The sequence below is a fragment of the Ovis canadensis genome, chromosome 1 (assembly GCF_042477335.2).
Source record: "Ovis canadensis isolate MfBH-ARS-UI-01 breed Bighorn chromosome 1, ARS-UI_OviCan_v2, whole genome shotgun sequence".
Classification (NCBI taxonomy): Eukaryota; Metazoa; Chordata; class Mammalia; order Artiodactyla; family Bovidae; genus Ovis; species Ovis canadensis.
Genome location: NC_091245.1, coordinates 173,732,220 through 173,758,980, shown reverse-complemented (window position 1 = coordinate 173,758,980; position 26,761 = coordinate 173,732,220). Strand labels below are relative to the sequence as shown.

The following is a 26,761-nucleotide window of genomic DNA, read 5'->3' as shown; positions in this document are numbered from 1 at the left end:
TTTTAAACAAGTTTTTAACACCTAAAAGTGCATAATTTTAAGATGACAAAATAATGTATTGAATTCCATAGTAGACTGGCTCCATTTCTGTCTGAGCTAGCCAAATTAATTTTTACTTCCTTTATTTTTGCTTTCCAAAAATGTCACAGCTGTTTCATACCACCAGCACTTTCATGCAGAGCAAACCTCTAATGATGATGGTAGTAAATTATTTGATGGTTTACAACTTCGTTATTTTTTCACAGAACTCTAGCAATATTTAAATGGAATTACTATCGTTATTTCTTTTGCAGATCAGTAAATGGAGAAGGAGAAAAGTGTAAAAATAAGTTTGAAGATAGAAATCCTAAATGACTTTGTTTATTTTGCTTAAGAAAAATCTAACAATTGTTTGATAGTAGTTAGTGAGCAGACATTTTGAAAGTGTTTAAACATAATTTTCTTATGTTTCACAGCTACATTTTCCGGTTAAGCTGCACCAGGCTGGGGCAGTGGGCCATTGGCTATGTGACAGGGGATGGCAATATCTTACAGACCATACCGCACAACAAGCCCTTATTTCAAGCCTTGATTGATGGCAGCAGGGAAGGATTGTGAGTATGAGACGTGGGAGTTGGAGTGTTTATTGTTCACAGATGTGGAAGATAGAGGCTCCTTTTGATGGTTGGCATGGACAGTGAGGCTGATGGTGTGACTGGTTTTTATTTTAAAACTAAGAAATGGATGATCCTTAGATTTTACTGTTCATTTCTTAAAATAGTCAATTTAAAGTAACCTAATTATTGATTTTTTTTTTTTAGCATGGTCCTCACAACCTTCAGATCTCAATATTTCCTTAGAGATATTAGAAAATACATTAGTTGGAGAATGGATGAGCAGAATGATTATTTGATTGTTCCCTAGCTAGCTCTGCTCCTGTGCTCCCAATTTGTACTCTCAGTCAGTATAGGGTCTTTTAATCCTGCTGTTGGGATCATGGGCAGATTCTGATAGGCTCTGTTCTTAGACTGTTAGTAAAGTTGCAAAGAAGCTCCCATTGTGGGATTGCCACAGACAGCTCACAAAAGCAACCGCCCCAAAGAGCCATCCATCCTCTCTTCTGTCTCAGAAAAATACAGCTGGTTATTCAAGGGGCCTGGAATTTCATTTCCCTGGGGAGCACTGTGCTCCTGTGTCTCTGAAACGTGCCTTCCTTCTCTCCCACCCTCCTCTTTCGCTTCCTCTCTTTTGTCTTTTTTTTTTTTTTTTAATTAAAGGATAAGTGAGGTACAATGTTAAATGTTACAGGTGACCAGTATAACGATTCACAATTTTTAAAGGTTACGCTCCGTTTGTTGTTGTTGTTGTTCAGTCACTCAGTCATGTCTGACTCTTTCCTTGGACTGCAGCATGCCTGGCTTCCCTGTCCTTCACCCTCTCCTGATGTTTGTGCAAACTCATGTCCGTTGAGTCAGTGATGCCATCCAAACAGTTCATCCGCTTTGTCCCCTTTTCCTCCTGCCCTCAATCTTTCCCAGCCTCAGAGTCTTTTCCAGTGAGTCAGCTCTTTGCATCAGGGGCCAAAGTATTGGAGCTGCAACTTCAGCATCTGTCCTTCCAATGAATTTTTAAGGTTGATTTCCTTTAGGATTTATTGGTTTGATCTCCTTGCTGTCCAAGGGACTCTCAAGAGTCTTTTCTAGCACCGCAGTCTGAAAGTGCCCATTCTTCGGTGCTCATTCGGCTCCATTTATAGTTACTGTAAAATATTGACTATATTCCTGTGATAGAAACCTGAGAGGGGGAAGTCTACCAGAAAGAGAAAATAGTTTCCGTAGCAAAATTTTACTTTGCCAAAGTAAGAACAAAAAAAAAAAGAAAAGTGATGGGCTCCATGTGAATGGATAGAAGTTGTGAAATTTTAAGAAATAGTTATGTAAGAATGAATGTCAAACTGGTACTAAAAGTCTGTATTTCTCCTTTTTTTAATTATAAATTTGCTATTCCGTTATTTATACCTTACCTCTAGTACATCAAGGATTCATATGTGTGGCTTTCTATCCACTGTAACAGGATTTTTGCTTTGAAGAAAATGTACTTCAGAGTTTTAACTTATAAAAAGAGATCATAAGTGGGCAAATCTGTGAATGGACTAATTTTGATATATCTTATTTATCTTGTGGGCTTTTCTGGTAGCTCAGAAGTAAAGAGTCTGTCTGCCAATACAGGAGACCTGGGTTTGATCCCTGGGTCCAAAATATGCCCTGGAGAAGGAAATGGCAACCCACTGCAGTATGTTTGCCTGGGAAATCCCATGGTCAGAGGAGCCTGGCTGGCTACAATCCATGCGATTGCAGAGTCAGACATGAAACAACAGCAACAACAAAAGATCAGTAAAAACACAGGATATCATCTGTCCAACTATTTCCAACTGTCAGGCTCATTTCTCCTTTCGTTATAGTTAATCTGATATTGTGGGACGTAAGTGATAAAGAGGTTTACTTTGATAACTAGCCAAGATTCCTTATTCCTTCAGTGCCATTGAAAGGGACTCAGCAGCAGCAGTATTGAAGACCATAATCATTGAATTGCTCCTATACAGAATTTTTAAACCTGTTCTCTCGCAAAATTATTGTCATTTTGTAATCTTTTATTTCTGAATTCTCCCTAGAATTCAACATTTTTGAAGTGTGGTGAACAAGTATAAAAAGAAAGTTACCAACTTTGCTTATCACTTCTGTAACATTTGTAGCATTTTATCCTACCCCTATGCTGCTGCTGCTGCTAAGTCGCTTCAGTCGTGTCCGACTCTGTGCGACCCCATAGATGGCAGCCCACCAGGCTCCCCCGTCCCTGGGATTCTCCAGGCAAGAACACTGGAGTGAGTTGCCATTTCCTTCTCCAATGCATGCAAGTGAAAAGTGAAAGTGAAGTCGCTCAGTCATGTCTGACCCTTAGCGACCCCATGGACTGTAGCCCACCAGGCTCCTCCGTCCATGGGATTTTCCAGGCAAGAGTACTGGAGTGGGGTGCCATTGCTTTCTCTGAACTCCTTTTCCTAAATCTTAAAAATACAACAACAAAAAAAAAACCCACTCACTGATTTTCTTCTTACAATATGAGAATTGTCTGTCCTCTAGGTTTATTTTTTCCTGGTTTTCTTGTAGAATTTTAAACACTAACATATTTATAGACTATTTATGGATAAATATTTCTTGTTACTTCACACAATAGTTGTCGTATAGTTTTGCCCTTCATTCACCACTGTAGTATTATATTCCTAAGGTATCATTCAAAAATCTAAAACAAAAAGTTAATAAACAAAATCACCTGTAACTTAATGAATTGATGAAATCCAGCAGTAGTGTTACTTATTTCCTAATCTAATATAGGTGCTTACCAACATGATCAGCTTCATTTTTAAAGATGGATTTCTTAATAATTAAGCACTGGTTTAGCCCAGCAAATGGCGTGGTAATTTAAGTTCTTATTTTAATTCTCTCTAGAAATGGAACCTTACGTTTATAAACCATTCTGTTGGTAGCTTCATGTGAAATAAATGAAACCTAGAGTTGTAACCTTTGTGTATGTGCACGTGTGTATGTGTGCCAGGGTAAATGGAAGGTGAAACAGAAAGGGGATGGGAAACTAGAGAAAGAAAACACCACAAAAATGTTTGGATAACTTTTACGAGAAAATTGTGGGCTTTAATTCTATTTTTGTTTTGTAGTGGTACTAAGCATAGTGTAAAATGTAACATTAATTGTGCTTCATGTGAAAGACATAATAATTGCAAATAGGTATATTTTCTGAGTATTTTGGAATAGAATATGAGTAACCAGTGAAAGTGTCAGTCACTCAGTCATGTCCAACTCTTGTGGCCCCTATGGACTGCAGCTTGCCAGGCTCCATAGAATTCTCCAGGCAAGAATACTGAAGTGGGTTGCCATTTCCTTCTCCAATACATATAGTGAAGGTATTTAATTGAAAGTGATTGCTTAATGGCTGAGTCCATATTCATTATATATTTCTTTTGTTTCCTAGATTTTAAATTTCCTAAAAATAACTTGTAGTGTTATGGAAACAGTGATAGAATAAATTCTTGATGTAAGATACATAAAAAGGAGACATCTAAATGTGCATTTAAATATAGAAGAATCTGATTACATAACCTTAGAGGCAATTAAGACTTGTATCTAGTTATGTAAATAAAATTTCTGTTTATAATTCAGCTATCTTTATCCTGATGGGAGGAGTTATAATCCTGATTTAACTGGATTATGTGAACCTACACCCCATGATCATATAAAAGTTACACAGGTAAGGACAATTTCTGGAGACATATTTAAAATTAATAAGTATTTGTGATTCCTTTGAAATAACGTTCTTAATAATTGGTAAAGTCATGTACAGATATTTAATGCAAAATATATTTAAGGAATTCTAAGTGTTTGAAAAGAAATTATAGAACTTTCTTCATTTTTTGGATAAAAATCTCTTATTAATCTTTCTGCTTCCAATATAATACTGACATTTATGTGGGGAAATAGATAAATCTGTAGGTAGGCAGATTGATGGGAAAGGAGAGACATTTAGCTTTAGAAAACTTCAGGGAGGACTAGAATAATTGTATGCATTAGTTTCTAAAGTCAAATGAGTAATTGAAACCTGTTGGAGACAATAAATTGTAATCTTGTAAATCCACTGTTGGCACCCTCATAGGTTATGACTTGGCGGCAGGGGGTGGGGCCAGGTAACTTGGTAAAGTCTTTCTTGAGGGCGATATTCAGTAGTTACCAAAACCTAAACATGTTTGACTCTAGATTCCATATACATATCACTTGAATATACACACAAAGATCTGTACACCTGGATGTTCACTTTAGCATTTTTCTTGAAAATGAAATATTCAGTTCAGTTCAGTCACTCAGTCGTGTCCGACTCTTTGCGACCCCATGAATCGCAGCACGCCAGGCCTCCCTGTCCATCACCAACTCCCGGAGTTCACTCAAACTCATGTCCATCGAGTCGGTGATGCCATCCAGCCATCTCATCCTCTGTCGTCCCTTTCTGCTCCTGCCCCCAATCCCTCCCAGCATCAGGGTCTTTTCCATTGAGTCAACTCTTCGCATGAGGTGGCCAAAGTATTGGAATTTCAGCTTTAGCATCAGTCCAATTACAGTATACCAAATAGCTATATTCGGTCTTAGGTTAAATACCATAGTATACTCATACTTCATTATCTTGTAAAGTCTTTAACAAGAGGAAGGTAGCTCTGAACACTCACATGGGAACTTCTGCATCTTGTTATGTAAAAAAGTTTTGTAAAGCTTAATTATGTAACATTTGATTTTGTAAAATGACATTATGTAACTTCAGTTTTATAAATAAAAATTATCATTTGTGAACGTGTGAATGCACTTTAAAAAAATAAAAATGAAAAACACTGGCAACAGTCTTTGAGAGAGAACTTCCAATATTATGTAGCTGTAGTTAAAAATTTTATAATTTGTATATTTTGTGCTTTGTGTAATAATAAGACTGTAATAAAACCAAATGATAAGTTTTAGGGAAAACAGTAGATAATTTTTCATTTCTGCTTCTTTAGATTTCAATGGTTTTGATATTTAAAATATACTTGTTGACATGTGTACTATTTTGGGCAGTTTTAAAACTTTAATATATGAAAGCCATTTAAAAAGTTATGTACTGATTCTGTGTTTTCTAATATATGTAAAAAGACACAGGAGACAATTCCTCATTATAAAGCCATTGTTTAAAAATTGTTTTAAAATTCATATTCAGGAGTAGTATCATTCTCTTAAACTACTCATAAATATTTGAATAGCTTACCTCTTAGGTTGCATTGGCTTCTGCAAGTGTGATTGTATCGTATTTTAATTTTTTTGATAATTGTAAATTGGCCCATTGAATTGCATAACCAGTATACGGGCTACAGTCTATAGGGTCGCAAAGAGTCAGACACGACTGAAGTGACTGAGGACACACACACATAGATACTTATCTAGTATTTTAGGGATTTCAGTCATATATATGATACTTTGTACTTCTTTTCCATCTTGATCTACTCTTTCCCTTAATTTATTTTAAAATTATATAGTCACACATATACCATGGAAGACAGAATTTATATATGAATGAGTGAATATGTGGGTGTGTGTATCTATGTGTTTCTACATAAATATTTTTTCTCACTGAGATTGTAAGATCTTTTTAGGCTAGGGATTAAATATTGTCATTTATTCATCCTGTCCAAGGCCATTTATGTAGTACATACTTACTAGACTAACACATTGCCTTATTTAAACAAATTTTTGTTTCAATAACTCCTTTTCTTTGTATCCCTATTAAGTAACACTCTGTTCATACTTTCTTTATACTTACCAATATATCTGAATCTTCTTTGTGACAGAGATCTTTTCATTATTTGAACACTGAGAATTTAACTATGCCAAAAGCATCTAAACTAGTGAATAAAGAGAATAGATTTTTAATAAAACAGCTTTTGGTAGCTGAAATGATTAGGTTTTTGATCATGTTAGACTGGGTAAAGAGTATGCAAATAGGGGTTTAATATAGAATTTTAGGTAAATAATTTATACTACTGAGCCTCAGGTTTTTTATTTTAATTCAGTGTATCTTATTATACTTTGGAGATTATATGACATAGTAAATGTGGACAATAGTACATAGCATGCAGAAAGACCTTGGCAAATTTTCCATCCTGAAGTTTCCTAGATAGATGTCTAAGAAATAAAATTGTCAGTATTTCAGTTTTGTCAAAACTGTATTGAAGTTTTGACATTAAAATTAGATGAGTATGTAGTATTTACAGAGAAAAGTATTGTTTTTTATTGAATTTAAAACCATACGTTTGTCTCTTAAATCACCCTGTTGATGCAGGTACCTTCCTAAAGGAACAGTACAAAATGTTAAATAATCCAAAGTATTAAAAAAGCTTACACAGTTGCTGATAAAATCTTTTTAATTTTATAGACCAAATTGTGACTACCAATTTAAAAAATATCTTAAATGGCAGTTGGATCTGACAGAATCAAGTATGAGGAATTTACTGTGAGTCATGGTATTTGAGAAAATTCAGTCTTATCAGTTCATGCAAAAAAATACATTAATGTTACCTTTTTTGCTCCCCCAATTCCAGGAACAATATGAATTATATTGTGAGATGGGTTCCACTTTCCAGCTCTGTAAGATTTGTGCTGAGAACGACAAGGATGTCAAGATCGAGCCTTGTGGGCACCTGATGTGCACCTCTTGTCTTACAGCCTGGCAGGTATAGTCAAGATTTAGTCACATTAATGTCTTCCTTACATTCCCTATGAATATGTCTTTTTTCAGTTGTCTTCATCTTAAGGATTCAAAAAGTCATACTGATAAGTGTTTGTTTGAACGGTTGATTTTTTAAAAATCTCATATGTTTGAGTCTTTCACTTCTACGATTTGACTTTTTGTTGGGTTTTCATGTTTTCCTTGTGCTGTGCTGTGCTTAGTTGCTCAGTCATGTCCTACTCTTTGTTAGCTCATGGACTGTAGCCCTCTCTGTCTGTGGGGATTCTCCAGCCAAGAATACTGGAGTTGGTTGCCATTCCCTCCTCCAGGGGATCTTTCCGACCCACGGCTCGTACCCAGGTCTCCCACGTTGCAAGTGGACTCTTTACCGTCTGAGCCACCAGGGAGGCCCAAGAATTCTGGAGTGGGTAGCCTATCCCTTCTCCAGGGGGTGTTCCCAACCCAGGAATCTAACCAGGGTCTCCTTTCTTTGCAAGTGGATTCTTTACCAGCTGAGCTTCCAGGGAAGCCCTTTCTTTCACTATTATTTATTTAATATATAAAATTAAAATAACTTAATCTTATAATATTAATCATAAGTAGTTCTGCTTCTATAACACTATTGATTTCAGAATATCACCAGTGTTGCAAACTAACTATATTTATTTATTGTAGCCCAGATTCTATTTATAGTAGATCAGCTTCTCAAGCAAAGTAAACCCTAGTAGATAAATCTTATGTTGATGTTGCAACACTTCTCTTGAGAAGGTATGGCTCCTGTCTCACATATGTCTCCAATTGCTCTGTAAGGCTAAAACAGGAGAATCAGACAGAAAGTTTCCCAAATGTCCGTAGTTCCTTTAGTCACTAAATTTTCCAATTTACAAGCCAAAGCTGCCTTCCATTCTGTAGGCATTCAATAAATAGAAATTGATTTGCTGTTTTAGAATAAGACCTAGAAAATAATGGGTTTCCCCAAGGGCTTCTTTGAAATATTTCTTTATCTGTAATAAAGGTTGGAGATTTTAAAATAGATCTTTGGACAGATTTCTAGTTTTGTGTATTTGGAGGATTCACAGAATATTTTGCTCAAGCACTTTTTTAGGTACTCTGTTTTAACATAGTCAGTGTTGAAGTCAGTATGGTTGATTGGATTTAGAAAACAAATCATTAAACTTTCAAGCCTATAAAAAAATTTGCAATTGAGAGTTATCATGTGTATCCTTTCCAGCCCAGAACCTGTATATTTCCTCAGGAAGGATGGCCTCAGGGGATCAAAGGAGCATTGATGTTTGTTGAGCTTATTACTTGATGATAGAATATTAATGATTTTCACATTTTCGCGTTCTTATGAAGAGGGCCTCTTTTTACCTTTGGGGAACTTTTAAAAATGGATGAAGAAAAAGAGGAAGAACTAGGAAATGAATTACAATTGATTTACATTTACAGAGCCATTTCTGAGCTCCCAGACATCTTTCCTTCGTTAGTAAAAATTGTTCAACCTCCCTACATGGCTGTCTTTCAGTATGCATTTGATTTATATTTTACCTGAGGTTTTCCTTGTTTTCTTTGCCCTCATTTCCCTTTATCCCTTCATGATGCTTGTGAATTTTGTGTAGGACAGGGAGAAGTTGGAGGAAAAGCAATGCCCAGTATGGTATCAGCAAACTCTCAACATAAAGTTACTTGATTGCTGTTTATGTTAAAAATAATAGTTCTGCAGACATAGCAGTGCCTTTTTTTAAAAATAAATGTTTCAATAAATTTAGTTACACTGGTAGAAGATAAAACTGTCAGTTTGCAAATGGATTTCAAATGTATCAGTAGAAAATATTATAGAGATGTTATTAGCTCAGTGCCTGGCTGACAGGGAGGGGACCACTTTAAGATTATTTGCTTTAAGTATTTCAGGGCAAGTATTAAACTGACAGAGGCTAAATATGTTTGTCAAGCCCTTTAGATTGAGTTACATCTTCAGTACAGTAGTATGGTTCTTACAGGTTTGAAGAAAGGAAAAGTTTGCTTTTCTCCCTAAAGAAAACCAGAATTTTAGGCTGGTCCAGGCTCCCAGCACTCTACCTCCGCAGATGGCCTGCGTACTTCAGCCCCTTCTCTGTGGTCCTGGGCTTGGAGCATACAAATACAAGCATATTGCAGGACCTAGCATCTTCATCTTGAAACTTAGCATTTGGAAGTTCAGAGGAAGTTCCCACTATGTTGGTGGAAACCTTTGGTTAGTAAAGATTATCATTTACAGTGTCATTTAAAATAGCTGTTCACCTTACGGCTCAGAGTAAGTGAAAGAGTGGAGCTGAATGTAAAATAAAGAGGTTTTACTTATTTTAGTTTCTATATTCTTCTTAAATGAAACTAATCTTTAAAACTCCAGGGCCAGTGATATGTATTTAATGAGTCTGTGCACTCCTTGCAGTAGGTTTGTTATGTGCAGGGACACAGGGGGGTGTCCCAGTCGTCATGGCTGTGTTATTAATCCTTCACCCTTTACATCGCCACAGCTTTTCTATGTTTTATTCTGTAGTCTCCAAGTGGTACCGTTCCTCTTTATGATTTTCCATATTGATCTAATGGCCTTATATTAAGATAGGTTCAGTCAATTTGTAATTGCTCATATTTGAAATGTTTTCTTTTCTTTTTTTTTTTAAAGTCTTTAGTACTTCTTAGTCTTAGAGATTGAGGAAGTACATAAATTGTCAAGTGCTAAAAATTGTCGCTGAGTAAAATTTTAGGAGAAGCTATGTGAAAAAATAGTAATAAAGTAGTAGTTGAGTAAGTTAAGTAGGAAAAAAAAATTGACAAATTTGAAAGTGCTTAGAAAGTTGAAATAATCAAAATAAATCACACTCATGTCACTAGTGATGTGACTCAGACAGTAAAGCAGCTGTCTACAATGCGGGAGACCTGGGTTTGATCCCGGGGTCGGGAAGATCCCCTGGAGAAGGGAATGGCAATCCACTCCAGTACTATTGCCTGGAGAATCCCATGGACAGAGGAGCCTGGTAGGCTATAGTCCATGGGGTCGCAAAGAGTTGGACACGACTGAGCGACTAATCTCAATCTCAATATAATCATAGAATTTTGTATATAGGTTAATGAAAAATATGCAAAGGCAGTATTTCAGCATCATTAAAATTCTTCCCACACAGGATGTTTAATGATTAATAAGTATTTTTCTGATGCATTTTTGTATATGTCTCTGTAATCTGCATGTTATTTAGTCTCATAGTGAAAAGTGAAAGTGAAAGTCTCTCAGTCGTGTCCAACTCTTTGCGACCCCGTAGACTGTATAGTCCATGGAATTCTCCAGGCCAGAATACTGGAGTGGGTAACCTTTCCCTTCTCCAGAGGATTTTCTCAACCCAGGGATCGAACTGTATTGCAGGTGGATTCTTTACTAGCTGAGCCACAGGGAAGCCTACGTTGTGTCCAACTCTTCGCAACCCCATGAACTGTAGCCTGCCAGACTCCTCGTCTGTGGGATTTCCTAGGGAAGAATACTGGAGTGGGTTGCCATGTCCTCCTCCAGGGGATCTTCCCAACCTAAGACTGAACCAATGTCTGTTATGTCTCCTGCTTTGCTGGGCAGATTCTTAAGATCTTCCCTGGTGGCTCAGATGGTAAAGCATCTCCCTGCAATGCGGGAGACCCGGGTTCGATTGCTGGGTTGGGAAGATCTCCTGGAGAAGGAAATGGCAGCTCACTCCAGTACTCTTGCCTGGAAAATTCTGTGGACGGAGGAGCCTAGTAGGCTACAGTCCATGGGTTCGCAAAGAGTCTGACATGAGTGAGCGACTTCACTTTCGTATGCTAGATAATATAAAGAAAAGAGAACACTAGGACTAAGATTTTTGCTAAATTGCTTCAGTCATGTCCAACTCTTTGTGACCCTATGGACTGTAGCCCTCCAGGCTCCTCTGTCCATGGGATTCTCCAGGCAAGAATACTGGAGTGGATTGCCGTGCCCTCCTCCAGAGGATCTTCCCGACCTAGAATTGAACCAGTCAGTGTCTGTTATGTCTCTTGCTTTGGCAGGCAGATTCTTAACCACTAGCACCACCTGGGATGCCCAGAACTAAGATGACAAGTTAAAAGACATTGATATTGAAGATCAATTGTCAAAAAGCCTTTGTAATGTCTCCATTCTGTCCATTTCTCTTCTGAAATGTATCTGTAGTCTTTTCAAAGACTCTTTAGCATGCTCCAGATCTGTGAATGAATTCTAAGAATTTCAAGCCTCAGCTCCATTTGTTCCATTCAGTCGCTGCTGAGTGATTCCCTTCAACTTTTCACATTTTGGTTTTTTTTGCACTTTTTTATATTGCTGGCAACATTATTGGTACTAAACCTATAGCCAGGAAGACCAAGTTTCTATTTATCGCTTTTTGTTTAATGCCAGTAGACATGCACAGTGATCTCTGGTTCAAGTTTTCTCTACCCCAAAGAGAACTGTTGTTGGGTCAACATTTGGGAATTTCAAAGTGATATTCAGTAGTCTGTATCTCAATGGAAATTTAGTCATTAAAGAAGCTTCAACTTGTGAACATTTCCACTTTTGGATAACCTGAATATTTCTACATGTACATAATTTCACCCAGTACTTCTTGCTGCCAAACAAAAAATCTGCTTTTTGACAGCTTTCATAGTTTTGTATGGACTGCAGTATTTGACAACCTGTTAAACACATTATTGCAAAATACCCCTGTTATTTAATAAAAACAAAGGTTTTATACAGTGAATCTAGTTAAAACAGTTAACAAACATCAGCTATACTAAATCCTCACATGAGTGAGCTGCTCACTGAATTTAACCTAATTGACTGTCAAAGTGAGGACAAATGAACACAAGTATGGGACTTTTCTATAGTTCTATACTGTGCTGTGAAACATTGTATATAAGCTTGTAGATGTAATTGGAAATGTTATGTGACTCCCTGGATATGAGTACATGTAGTAATGTGTGTCTTTTTTCTTTTTTTTAAACTTTTTCCTTATTCAAAATGGTAAAGGGCTAGAATGTGTTTTGTGACTTTAAAGACAGTGTTTTGGTTTCTATATGCTTGTTTTTCTGAGAGAAAAAATTGGGTTTTCAAACTTAATTGTGCACAAGAATAATTTGATATCCTTTAACTTGCTTGGTACAAGCTGACATGGAATGACATCCATCATTCTTTAGTATCTCAAATCCATTGTTATTTATTTAGGAAACAATCTTTGAGCATCTTCTCTGTCCGAGGTTCTATGGTAAAGACCCAGTCCATACTCACAAGAAGTTAAAATTAAATCTAAAAATTTTATAGAGGGGCACAGTACTAATAATCACTTGAAATGAATATCCTGTTATCTTTCAAATTTAATTATGGATGGGAAATATTTTTGTTACTTTTTTCTGCTACTTTGGTTGGGTGTATTGACATGAAAAGGATTTTAAAAGCTGCATGTCTGCCAAGAAGCTCTGATAAATCAGAGTCCAATAGGAAATATTAAACCCAGACCATAAAACATTTTGTGTTTAGCCATTGTGAATCTTTAGCAAGTCTCTCTTCACTAACTTTTCCTTCCATTTGATGCCCTACTTTGGTTTAATTGAAATTCATCGGAGACTTAAAGTTTATGTAATTAATGGAAACCTAAGACACGCACAGTAGAGGTGTCAGTCAGTTGTTTCAAGCTGCAAGTGGTTACTCTAATTGCTGTCATAATGGCCCATTAGTCATGCCTCCAAAGAGGTGTCAGATACTTTCTTCTCCTTCTGAAACATCTGTGTTATTTAATAAATTGAATAAGCAAGCCTGAGTTTGCACAGAATACTAAGTAAGCTTGAGTAATCACCTCTCTAGAGGCATTCTTTGAAGCAGTATCACTGTGGGTGAGGCATTTCTATTCTGTCCTTAGCAGTGAAACTTGGGAGAGTTTTGTTTCACTTCCACACTGTTCCACGATTATTAACAAAACATTTTCTTCTTTACCCTGAATTCTTCCATGTCTTCTGTTTTGTAATAGCACATTATGTGGAAGTGATGTTGCAGGGTTACTATGTACGGTGTCAAGTAAGGAACTGTTTTTATTCGATTTTTCCTTTCAGAATATAGAAAATATCTTCTGGGCTCATGAATAGGACAGACTGTAAACTATGTTCTTCAAATTTTCCTTCCAAAATGAAAAATGGATATATATGTGTATATATATATATATGCCAGTTGGATATGCAGCCTTATTTTTAATTACTGCCAAGGACTTTAATTCAGTTAAAAATAAAATTAATTTTTTCTTCTAGTTATTCCTCTTGCATATTTTTTCAAAATAATTTAGAGGAAAGATATTGGAATATTCAAAATGCTTCATAAAAAGTCAATAGATGAAAATTAATAAGCCCTGATTTTAACATGTGATTAAAGAGATTTATATATGTCCCATATTTAGAGAGCAAAATTGGATGGGAAGAAATATGTAACTGAGAGGTGAGAAGTCAGCTCAAAGGACCACATTTAAGGCACTAAGAAATAATCTTTTAATATATCTTCCTTCAAAAGCAAGCAGGCTTCAAATTTCTAGCCTCAGTGAAACTTTTTAGACTTAGTACTACAAGTACTTAGTACATGATAAAATGCTGAAACTCCTCTTTCACTTTGAGAGTCATGTAATGGCCGCGGTTTCCTCAGCTATCTCACCTCTTTTGTTTTGTTCCTGAGACTATTTTTGTAGTAATCATAACAACCAGAATTTGCATAGCACTTTGCAAAGCTTCGAATTAATTTTTCTTACTTTACCTTTCAGATATCCCTTAAAATGTGCATTCTTTCATTGTACCCAACAAATAAGATGACATGGCTTACCCAGTGTCACACAGTTGGAGTTTGTGGGTATAGGGCTCTAGTCCAGCCCTCCAGATCAGAATGTCTGTGCTCCAACAAATAAGATGACATGGCTTACCCAGTGTCACACAGTTGGAGTTTGTTGGTATAGGGTTCTAGTCCAGCCCTCCAGATCAGAGTGTCTGTGCTCCAACAAATAAGATGACACACAGTTGGAGTTTGTGGGTATAGGGCTCTAGTCCAGCCCTCCAGATCAGAGTGTCTGTGCTCCTTTCCTGAGTCACTGTTTTCATGGACCTCCCAAATTAAAACTAGAAGAGTCTAGATTCATCTCTGTCATTTCCCCTTGCCCGCCATAAAAGAACATCAGAACTACAGATCTCTCTCTGTTACTTATTCTAATACCATCATTAACTGTCCTCATTCATTCTTTTTGTTTGTTTTTTAATTTATTTTTTCATTGAAGGGTAATTCCTTTACAGAATTTTGTTGTTTTCTGTCAGACCTCAGCATGAATCAGCCATAGGTATACATATATCTCCTCCCCATCAGACCCCTCTAGGTCGATACAGAGCCCCTGTTGGAGTTTCCTGAGCTATAGAGCAAATTCCCGTAGGCTATCTATTTTACATATGGTAATGTAAACTTCCATGTTACTCTTTCCATACATCTCACCTTCTTTTCCCCTCTCCCTATGTCCATAAGTCTATTCTCTATGTTTTTTTCCTCCATTGCTGCCCTGTAAATAAATTCTTCAGTACCATTTTTCTCTATTCCGTATATGTGCGTTAGAATATGATATTTATCTTTCTCTTTCTGACTCACTTCAGTTTGTATAATAGGTTCTAGGTTCTTCCACCTCATCAGAACTGACTCAAATGCGTTCATTTTTATGGCTGAGTAATATTCCATTGTGTATATGTACCACAACTTCTTAATCTATTCATGTGTTGATGGACATCTAGGTTATTTACATGGTTTAACTATTGTAAATAGTGCTGCAATGAGCAATGGGATACATGTGTCTTTTTCAACCCTGGAATCCTCAGGGTATATACCTAGGAGTGGGATTGCTGGGTTATATGGTGGTTTTGTTCCTAGTTTTTTAAGGAATCTCCATACCATCTTCCATAGTGGCTGTATCAATTTACATTCCCATGAACAGTGGAAGAGGATTCTTTTTTCTCCACACCCTCTCTAGCATTTATTGTTTGTAGGCTTTTTGATGATGGCCAGTCTGAGTGATGTGAGGTGATAACTCATTGTGGTTTTGATTTGCATTTCTCTAATAATGAATGATGTTGAGCATATTTTCATGTGTCTGTTAGCCATCTGTATGTCTTCTTTGGAGAAATGTCTGTTTAGGTCTTTTTCCCCCTTTTTGATTGGGTTGTTTTTCTACTATTGGGTTGCATGAGCTGCTTGTATATTTTGGAAATTTATCCTTTGTCATTTGTTTCATTTGCTATTATTTTCACCCATTCTGAGTGTTGTCTTTTCACCTTGCTTATAGTTTCCTTTGCTGTGCAGAAGCTTTTACTTTTAATCAGAACTCTCCGCCATGACCCATCCATCTTGGGTGGCCCTACATGTCATGGCTCATAGTTTTATTGAGTTAGACAAAGTTGTGGTCCATGTGATCAGATTGATTAGTTTTCTGTGATTGTGGTTTTTATTCTGTTTGACCTCTGATGGAAGAGGATAAGAGTATTTTTAATTTCCGTAATTGTGTTGTCTCTGAATGTTTATTCTTTAATTCTTCTAGGTCTTTGTTAATTGATTCTTGCATTTTCTCCATTTTGCTTCAAAGGTTATGATCATGTTTACTATCATTTTTCTGAATTCTTTTTCGGGTAGTTTCCTCTTCATTTATTTGGACTTCTGTGTTTCTAGTTTTTTCCTTCATTTTTGTAGTTTTTCTCTGTCTTTTCATTTTTTTTTAACTTATTGTGTGTGAGGTCTCTTTTTCCCAGGCTTCAAGGTTGAATTCCTTCTTCCTTTTGGTTTCTGCGCTCCTAAGGTTGGTCCAGTGGTTTGTGTAAGCTTCTTGTAGGGTGAGATTTGTGCTGAGTGTCTGTTTGTGTTTCCTCTGAGGGGCAAGGCTGAGTGAGGTGCTAATCCTGTCTGCTGATGACTGGGTTTGTATTTTTGTTTTGTTTGTTGTTTAGATGTTGTTTAGATGAGGCATCCCGCACAGGGTGCTGTTGGTAGTTGGGGGATGCTGGGTCTTGTATTCCAGTGGTTTCCTTTGTGTGAGTTCTCACTATTTGATACCCCCTAGGGTTAGTTTCAGAGAAGGCAGTGGCACCCCACTCCAGTGTTCTTGCCTGGAGAATCCCAGGGACAGAGGAGCTTGGTGGGCTTCCGTCTATGGGGTCACACAGAGTCAGACACGACTGAAGCGACTTAGCAGCAGCAGCAGCAGCAGCAGCAGGGTTAGTTCTCTGGTAGTCTAGGGTCTTGGAGTCAGTGCTCCCACTCCAAAGGCTCAGGGCTTGATCTCTTCAAATCCTTATGCTTATGGTAAGTTTTGAACATATATGATGAAAATTTTCAAGAATATATGCAGTGGATTCTCTGTTTAATTTCCAAGTGTATCAGGGCTGGCTGAGGAGACTCCTTAGGTGGACACCAGAAATGCCAGTGAGAAGGGAAGACAACACTGAAGCCTCTGGGTTCCTGATTACCATGTATAGCTCAGAAAATCCTACCCAGTGCTCTGTAGAGACCTGTGATTGTCTCTTGTAGACATCCTCGAAAACAGCCAGGATATTAGATGTAATCTGTGCGAGGTCTCTGGTTGGAGGGGCGGGTGGGAGTCCACAGCATATATGGGGAGTCCCCATGTATATGGGGGCCAGCGGCAGGTTGCACCGGGCCACCGGGCTGTCTCCTGCAGTCCTGGCAGCAATTTGTCCAGTAGTTTCAGACTCCCCAGGCTTTGGCTGCAGGGAGAGCCAGTTTGCTTCCTGGTTCATTCTTTTTTAGAATAATTTTAGTTCTTTATTTTTGGCTGTGTTCGATCTTTGTTGCTACATGGGCTTTTACTCTAGTTGCGGCGAGTGCGGGCCATTCTGTGTTTGTGCTACACAGGCTTCTTATTGCTGTGGCCTCTCTTGTAGCTGAGTACGGGGGTCTAGGGTGTGTGAGCTTCAGCTGTTGCAGGGCATGGGCTCTAGAGCACAAGCTCAGTAGTTGTGGTGGATGGGCTTGAACCTGTGTCTCCTGCATTGGTAGGCAGATTCTTTACCACTGAGCTACCAGGGAAGCCCCTCATTCTTTATAACAAGAATTTGCTGAGTTTTTGTGAAATATATTGTGCTCTGAAAATGCTTAGCCTGTACCCAAGGTGCTGTCAGTATATGTATGTGTATTTATCTACTTGGTTAGTTATTTTTTTTATAGTTGTTTCATGTTGTAAAAGAAAAGATTTATGGTAGCTTCTAATCCATGTGAAGCATAGCACGATAATATACATTAGAAGTTACCGAGATGGGAAACACAAACCCACATAAAGTAAAAATATAAAATGCATTCCAAAATGGGACTCATGAAGTACTATGTATTTTCTGGGACCCTCATTTTATACTGTATTTGCTGGAAGGCATGAAGTGATTGGCCTCAAAGTATGCCTACAAATAATTAATCATCCAGAGAGCAAAATAAATTGTACTATATATTATATTTACCTTTAAAAAAATAAAAGAAAGTATGTAAGAGATAATATAGATCTGAACAATATTTAACCAAAGAATATGGAAGGTGACTGATATATAAACTTGCAGTATTTATTGTTGCCAAATGAACCTTAGAATTTTATCATGAGCATCTTACGTAGTTTCAGAGAATGTAGAACTGGCTGTTAACTTTCTGTCTCTTTTGGTTTGGTAGGATTTATTTGAGGAAGTGAAATCTACTGAGTAAATCAGAATGGATGAAGTCCAAGTGCTTCCTCTTAACTTTCTCATTATGTAAATTTTTTGGAGCTGATAGAAGGAGTTATTTATTGGTTCTTCTTCATTAACATATGTTTTCCCATCTTACGTTAAGTGTATGTTGACAGAAGCATTATTTTAATTATTAAGGTGCAATTCTGATAATTTTTATGTCTGTTGAAGACACTCTTTGTGTTTAATCAACCATCTGACGAAACAAGGGTGAAGTACTGAAATAGCACCAAAATTTGAGAATTTGAGTACCAAATTTGAGAATATGGTCAAGCCTAATTTTCATATGACAGTAGTCAGTTTGTAGAGAAAGTAGTGGATGAAGTCATTTTGGAAGAGGCAAGTTGTGTGATCTCTGTTTGCAAATGAAAATTGAAGTACATTGCAGCTGGATTTTTATCGTAGTAATTAATGTAAACTCTCAACAAAGATAAAACTTAACAGAAAATATATTTTGTGACATATACCCATAAAGCAGCTACTCTCACATTTGTATAGCATTATTCTTGAAGGTAGGAAAGATGGCCAAAAACCTAAGTTCAGTTTTAGATGAACTGTTCCCAGTCTTTCTTGTACCATCAAGATACTGTTATTGTATATCACTTTCTCCTCTTTCCAAACACAATCTTTTCAGTTATCCTTTATCAGGAAATAGATCATGTAAACTGGAAGTTATCTTTAACCAGACAACATGCAGACTGACCTTGGAGGTTCTAAGGAATCCTTTGTAGGGGATGCAGTTGCTTATTCATTCTAGCCACTGTGCTCAAAAGTAATATGACTTTAATTATTTAGATTGGCTAGATTAATTGTAGTTATGATAACTGTATGTTAGGTCTTAAAAGATTTCCTGTTTTCTAGGTGCTTATACTAAAACGTTTACAAATGATTTATGTGACGTGTAAGCCATGTCACCAGGGCTTCCCTGGTGGCTCAGATGGTAAAGCGTCTGCCTGCAATGTGGGAGACCCAGGTTCGATCCCTGGGTTGGGAATATCCCTTGGAGAAGGAAATAGCAACCCACTCCAGCACCCTTGCTGGAAAATCCCATAAACAGACGAGCCTGGTAGGCTACAGTCCATGGGGTCGCAAAGAGTTGGACACGACTGAGAGGCTTCATTTCACTTTATGTGAAGTGTAGGATTTACTTCAAGGTTATCCAGGGCTGGAGGGAGCAAGAGAACAAACATATAGCTGAAACAGGATTGAGCATTAATTGATAATTGTTGAAGTTGGGAGATAGGTACATACAGATTTATTACACTTTTCTCTGTGCTTCTGTTTATGTTTGGAAATTTCTGGTACTTTTAAAAAAATGTCTAAATGAATGAAGTGTCTACCTAGGCCCCAGAGTATTGCTTTCCACCCTTCATGCATTAAAGACACAGAGAACATCAGCTGTTTTATACTTTAATTGTTTACTTAGTGGCATTTAGCTTCCTTAAATTAAAGAAAAAAGCTGTATACCCATTTCCCCCACAACCTACTCCCGCATCGCCCACTCTCAATCTCTGGCAACCACCAATCTGTTCTCTGTATCTGAACTTGACTTTTCTTTTGAGTTAATTGATCTTTAGATTTCATGTGCAACAGAGATCATATTGTATTTGTCTTTCTCTGGCTTATTTCTTACATACTGCCTTTGAGGTCCACCCATCTTGTGGCAAATGGCAAGATTTTGTTCTGTTTTATGGCAAAATTCTATTCCATGTATGTGCATGCCACAGTTTGTGTCCATTGAAGGACACTTGGGTTGTTTCCATATCTTTGCTCCTATAAGTATTGCTGCAGTGAACACAGGATGTGCATCTATCTTTTCTAATTAGTGTTTTCATTTTCTTCAGGTAAATATCCAGAAGTGGGATTTGGATGGATTGTATGTTAGTTTTGTTTTTAATGTTTTTGAGGAACCTCCATACTATTTTCCATAGTGCCTGCATTAATTTACATTCCTGTCAGCAGTACACAAGGGTTTTCTCTGTCCACATCCTCATCAACACTTGTTATTTCTAGTCTTTTTGATAATAGCCACCTAAGAGATGTGAGGGGATATGTCACTGTGGTTTTGATTTGCATTTCCCTGATGATTAGTTACACTGAATATCTTTTCATGTTCCTGTTTGCCATGTATATGTCTTTGAAAAAATGTCTATTCAGATCTGTCCATTTTTTGATCAGATTGTTAGTAGTTTGTTTTGTCTTTTGTTTCCTGTTGAGTTGTATGAGTTCTTTATATATTTTGGATGTCACTTGCAAATATTTCCTTACATTCAGTAGGTTATCTTTTCATTCTGTTGATGGTTTCCTTTGCCATACAGAACCTTTTTAGTTTGATGTAATCTCACTTGTTTGTTTTTGCTTTTGCTGCTTTCAGTTTTGGTGTCAGGTTAAAAAATTAATGCCAAGTTCTATGTCAAGGAGCTTACCACTTAAATTTTCTTCTATCTAGAAGTTTTATGGTTTCAGTTCTTACTTTCAATTCTTTAATCCATTTTAAGTTAATTTTTATATATGGTATAAGGTAATAGTCCAGTCTTTATTAATTTATTGATGCCATGTGACTCTCTTATTTTCCTGACACCATTTATTGAAGAGACTGACCTTTTCTCACTGTATATTCTTGGCTTCTTTGTTGTAAATTAATTGACCGTATATATCCATGGGTTCATTTCTAGGCTCTGTTCTGTTCCAGTGACCTGTGTGTCTCTTTATGCAGTTCCATACTGTTTTAATTACTGTCGATTTGTATTGCTCTACTTAGGGCCCAGAGTACCAGTTTCCATCATTCATGCATTAAAGATGTGGAGAACATTAGTTCTTTTGCATCTTGCTCTTTCATATTAAAACTATCTATTTGAAATTTTCTTATGTAGATCTGTAGGAAAATTCCCTGCAGGAATACAATATGAACCCCTTTTGACTTTTATAATGAGGGGATTATACCTGGATGATAACCTGTATTGAATATATACTTACACTTCTTATTATCAAAAGATAGGAGAAATGTTGAGTTTTCCTTAAATATTTGCTCCTGTGTTAGAAAATATCAGTATAAGATGGGAGAATTAAGTAACAGTTTTATTATCTGTAAAATGATGGAGCAGGTAATTGAATTGCCTTGAAGCTCAGCAGACCTGAGCACATGTGGCAGTAACCATCAGAGAATTTTGTAATAACCTGTCTGTATCTCTTCAACTCTTTTACCATTCCAAGTTTCTTTCCCAGATTACATAAGCAGTCGATGAATAAAGAATTGTAGTTTTGTTTTGTTTTGTTTTGTTTTAATTAACCAATCCAATGAACATTTGTTTTTCTTGTTTTGACAATTGGGAGATTTTCTGAAAACTTCAGTAATTAGCTCATAAATGAATTTCTGGCCACAAAGTAATTGCACAGATCTTTTTGCAGTATCTACGTTGGAAGCAAAATGAGGGGCAAAATGTGTTAACTCACATATTACTACATTCCATATGGGCTGTGTCAGGGTGACCAGCTGTTAAGACAATTGTGACTTCTAAATATAAACTTAATTTTTCCCACTGATTGCTTATAAATCAGGACTTCAAAAGACCTCAGCAATCAAAATGGAAATATTTAGCCATAGTTATGTGCACAGGAACTTTTTTCAGAATTGACTTTGAAATGTATTGTTCCAACTGATACTACCACTTTTTTTATGATAGAAATTTTCATCAAAATGTCCTTTTTATCAAATGTTTAATTAGGACTACTGCCTTTTGGTAATGAGGGATATGAGTCAATTTTGAGTTTTCTGCAGGACTGTAAAGTTTTGATGCATTAAAACTGTAAATGAACATTCAGTAAAGCTAGGCTCTTTTTCTTTGGCAAATCAAAGGTTTTGTTAAAGAAATTTTTCTTTGAAAGTTTGAAATAATGAGCATTTATTTTGTTAGCTCTGTGTTCTACTCCACCACCTTCAAGATTGACCTTCCCTCAACCTCACTGCCTATCTCAAAACGCTCTTTTTTCCCCCAACTTCTTTTTTTATAGTTGTATAGTTGTCTATAGTTGGCCCCTGTCTGTTTTGTTTTATTTTTGAACAGAGACCAATCAGTATAATTTTTGTGTTTGTTCAGGAGTCAGACGGCCAGGGCTGCCCATTCTGTCGCTGCGAGATAAAAGGAACGGAGCCCATCATCGTGGACCCCTTTGATCCGAGGGATGAAGGATCCAGGTGCTGTAGCATCATCGACCCCTTTGGAATGCCGATGCTGGACTTGGACGATGATGATGACCGGGAAGAGTCCTTGATGATGAATCGGTTGGCAAATGTTCGAAAGGTAAACTAGGAAATACAGGGTTTTTTCATGTGTTGTGTGGACATGAAAAAGAAATGATGCTGTCACAAGTAGGGTATGACTGAGTTTGCTTGGGTATGAGAAAGAAAGATTCCGGAATCAAAAGAAAGGTGAAGATACAGGTAATGTTGAAAGGCTGATGGAATCATTGGGCGAGAAAGAGCTAAACTACTCTCAGTGCTCTTCCTGGTTTTAAACTCCAAAATGAGAGATGGTGAGAGCCTTCGTATAGAATTAAACATCATCTGAGACTGGCAGTAACATATCCAAGGAGAAAATTGAAGAAAGGAAATTATTAAAATTAGAAGTGATGATATTACCTTTGTGAAGTTACCATAGTCTGGGGTTTGCTTATCAATATTGCTATCTCAGGAAATTAACTTTGTCAGTTCACTGGGAATGGATGCTACTACCCAGTTTATGCAGACAAGCCCACAGGGACTAGTCAGTGAACCAGAATGCCAGTTGAGTAACTAACAAACGAAAAATGTAATGATCCAGAGAACTGGACTCTGAGCTATCAGGCTATTCTTTGTATAAAAAGATACATGAAATTCAGCTTACACTCAGAAGTGATTGAGTGATATTTGCTCTTAAAATTAGAGAAATGGTAACGAGCGGTATGAAAGGGTTGGCACAGACAGTATGAAGGTGGCCCCCTTCCTTCTGACTCAGGGCAGGCGTGGTCCTCATCCCTGCCGGGTTCAGACTTGGCCTGAACAGCCTTGTAGAACCTCTGCTCTGATTTGTTAGGATATGGCAGGTGATATGCAGCCTGTTTGCCATCTGTGCAGGTAGAGTGATGGGAGTGTGTGGTGGCGCCAGACCATGTCTGCCATATGCGTCTGGGTCTCTGAGTTAGGGAGACACCTCGTACAGGAAACGGATGAGGTGATTGGGGGGTTACAGCTTCTTTAGGGCTATGTCAAAGTTTATTTCTTGGCCCTCCTGCATTTTGTGTTCCAGTGTTCCATGCTTACCAAGTCCTTGTCCTTAGGATTTATTTTTACTCTATTTTTGATTGGAGGATAATTGCTTTGTGAAGTTGTATTGGTCACTGCTGTACAACAGTGTGAATCAAATTTAAGTAAACATATATCCTCCCCACTCTTGAGCCTCCTTCCCACCCCTCCCCCCATCTTACCCCTCTAGGTCATCACAGAGCACTAGGCTGAGCACCCTGTTACATAGCAGCTTTCCACTAGCTGTCTGTTTTACACATGGTCACATAGATATTTCAGTCCTTCGCTCAAATTTCTGCATATGGAGATAATATTACCACCACCAGAATGGCTACTCTCAAAGTTTGCTTTGGAATAAGATGATTTTTTATTCTTCACCTCACTGTTTTTTCATTAAAATGTTATAATTTAAGAGAAACTACTCTTGATTCTGTCTTTTAATGCTGACAACTATATTCAGTTTTGAAGTTTGTGATCCCTTTGGCCCAAGAGATGGAAGAAAGGAAGTAATTATTCCTCAGTTCCTCAGTAACCCTACCTAAAGGATGAACAAGAAACAAAAAGCTCTAACTGAAACAGGGAATTGAGACTTAAATTTTAAGATGAACTCTTAATCAGTATTTTCTACCAGTATTAATATGTATATGAATAAAACTTCTCACATCTTTTATTCTCTCAACTTGAAGAGGAAGATAACCCTTCTCATTTTTCAGATAAGGAAATGAGGCTCAGCCTAGGCTTGTGATGTGCTGCATTAGGAATTTGTAGAGCCAGAATTCAGTTATGTCTGCTGGATAAAAATGCAGTGATAACCAACACTTCATATGTAGCTCTCTCACATGCAGTGTGATGAAATGGTTTCTACCAAGTCAGATTGTGGACTGTATCCTAAAATATTTGTCATATAGTATTACTTTAATGAAGTAAAATAAAGTAGTAGCATTTATGATTTCAGTGAGCTTACAGTGTTCTAGGTTCTTAAATCCTTGATCTCATTCGATCATGACACCAACCCAGTAGAGAAGCTACTGTTAATGTGCTGTTTTACAAAGGAGGCCATTGAAGGAGGAGGTGCAATGACTTGCCTAAGAGCCAAGTAATACTTTAAGCAGAATTGGTGCTGTATTCCAGGTCTTCCTGATACTTAAACCTTCAGTTGTGCGCCATCATGCAATATACCTCTTTTGTCCTTTTTGGAACATGTCACACAAGTTGTACTTGATAGTGCATAGGTACCTGTCTTCTGCAGGTCTTTTCAGTTTTATAATACAATGTACATCATGAATAACCAGAAATTAAAAATAATTTGAATTGTGATCTGTTGGCATTAACCTATAAAGTTACTTACACCCTAATTGGTCACTGAAAACCTAACTAATTCATTTAGGCCCTCCTAATTAGATGTATAAGTAATTATTATGTTTGTTTCCAATATACTCATTGTATGTGGCTATTTAAATGTTTCTAATTAAGATTTAATAAATTTAAAAATTTTGTCCTTCAGTCACACTCAACATATTTGGAATGCTTAAGAGCCTCTTGTGTCTACCAGCTACAGTGTCGAACTGTACAGATGTAGAACATTTCTATATATATCAAAATATTTATTATAGATAGATATAATAGAAATATGTAATAACCAGTAGATGATTTTTTTACACAGCGTTATTAGATCATTCCTCCAGGTTCTTATTAGAAGAAGCTAGGTCTTATTGCAAAAGACTTTTCCTTTTAATTTAGGAACCTAATGGTTTTAGCTTGGTCTGAATATTTGACTGATCTAGCACTAAAATCATTAATCTGTAGTCTGTGTTTGTTTTCCTGTGAGCTAATGATGATTTTACATTTTAAATGGTTATATATTTAAATGATTTTTTAGTTACCTATGTAATTTCCTTGATTTTGCCTCTTGGTTTGCAAAGCCTAAAATATTTACTATCTGGCCCTTTAAGAAAAACATTTCCATCTCCAGATCTAGGACACTTTAAAGCATTTAAAGAATGCTTATTGAATGCATGGATAATAGGGGATGACAGAAAAGTATCTGAGACAAGTACAACAGCTGAAGTAGTTCTAGTGAACTAGATGGTAATGTTTTCTAGCTAGGAAAAAGGCATTTTCAATTTTCTTTACTAAATGGGCTTTCTACTTTCAGTGATTCATGTCAGAGGACGGGGAAAAGGGCCATAAAAGTAATTCTTTCAAGAACTTTGTACACCTTACTGGTTGGGAGAAAATGGTATTTACCCTACATGAGTTTGGGAAAGATTGCGGTTTCAGCCTGATTTTCACTGAATTAAGTTGAAGCTGGAGCTTTGTTTCAGTAGTGGCACTGACAATTGAAGGGAATCACTGGTAACATAAAATGAGCACAGAACAGTCAAAGGTGACTGGTGGTTTTCCCTGGTCTTTCACGCACTCTCAAACCATGCATGTTGTGTTCTCTGGCATGCTGGTGAACTTTCTGTTGAGGGAGCTGAGAAATTTTGACAATGATCTTCTCTTTCAATTGAATTCATTTCAGTCGCTCAGTCGTGTCCGACTCTTTGCGACCCCATGAATAGCAGCACACCAGGCCTCCCTGTCCATCACCAACTCCCAGAGTTCACTCAGATTCACGTCCATTGAGTCAGTGATGCCATCCAGCCTCTCATCCTCGGTCGTCCCCTTCTCCTCCTGCCCCCAATCCCTCCCAGCATCAAAGTCTTTTCCAATGAGTCAACTCTTTGCATGAGGTGGCCAAAGTACTGGAATTTCAGCTTCAGCATCAGTCCTTCCAATGAACACTCAGGACTGATCTCCTTTAGATTGGAGTGGTTGGATCTTCTTGAAGTCCAAGGGACTCTGGACGAGTCTTCTCCAACACCACAGTTCAAAAGCATCAATTCTTCGGCGCTCAGCTTTCTTCACAGTCCAACTCTCACATCCATACATGACCACTAGAAAAACCATAGCCTTGATTAGACGGACCTTGTTGGCAAAGTTATGTCTCTGCTTTTGAATATGCTGTCTAGGTTGGTCATAACTTCCCTTCCAAGGAGTTTACCCCAAAAAAGAGAAGACTGGTGCTGCTCTCAGACTTTATTGTCCCAGAACTCAGCAGTGTTATTGAACGAATCTGTCACTCCAGTCAGCATCATTTCTTTACTTTCCAGGCACAATTAGATTGAAGAAACTTAAAAGAACTTAAAATTATTTGTTTTTAAATTGAGGAATCATGTTTCAGTTATATGTATTTATGTGCACTGGCCTACCTCTTGTCAGTTAAACAGATTGTGAATTTTATAATATTTCATAAATCACTGCCACTTTATTTTCAATAAAACCTGAATTTTACTGTAACGACAAGCATCAGTTCTTTCTGAATAATTGGGAAGAACAGTGTTATGGTATTATGTTCCAATAGCACTTTAT

At 37.2% G+C, this 26,761-nt stretch overlaps 1 protein-coding gene across 8 annotated transcripts in view; it reads left to right on the top strand.

The window, feature by feature from the left end:
• Positions 1 to 26,761, top strand: part of CBLB (Cbl proto-oncogene B) — a 222,049-nt gene that overhangs the window by 123,915 nt on the left and 71,373 nt on the right. For all 8 annotated transcript variants that reach the window (XM_069579132.1, XM_069579103.1, XM_069579143.1 and 5 more), the window contains exons 7-10: positions 456 to 593; positions 4,212 to 4,299; positions 7,163 to 7,294; positions 22,164 to 22,367. In XM_069579132.1, coding sequence (XP_069435233.1) covers positions 456 to 593; positions 4,212 to 4,299; positions 7,163 to 7,294; positions 22,164 to 22,367 — 562 coding nt within the window. The remainder of the gene's footprint in view (positions 1 to 455; positions 594 to 4,211; positions 4,300 to 7,162; positions 7,295 to 22,163; positions 22,368 to 26,761) is intronic.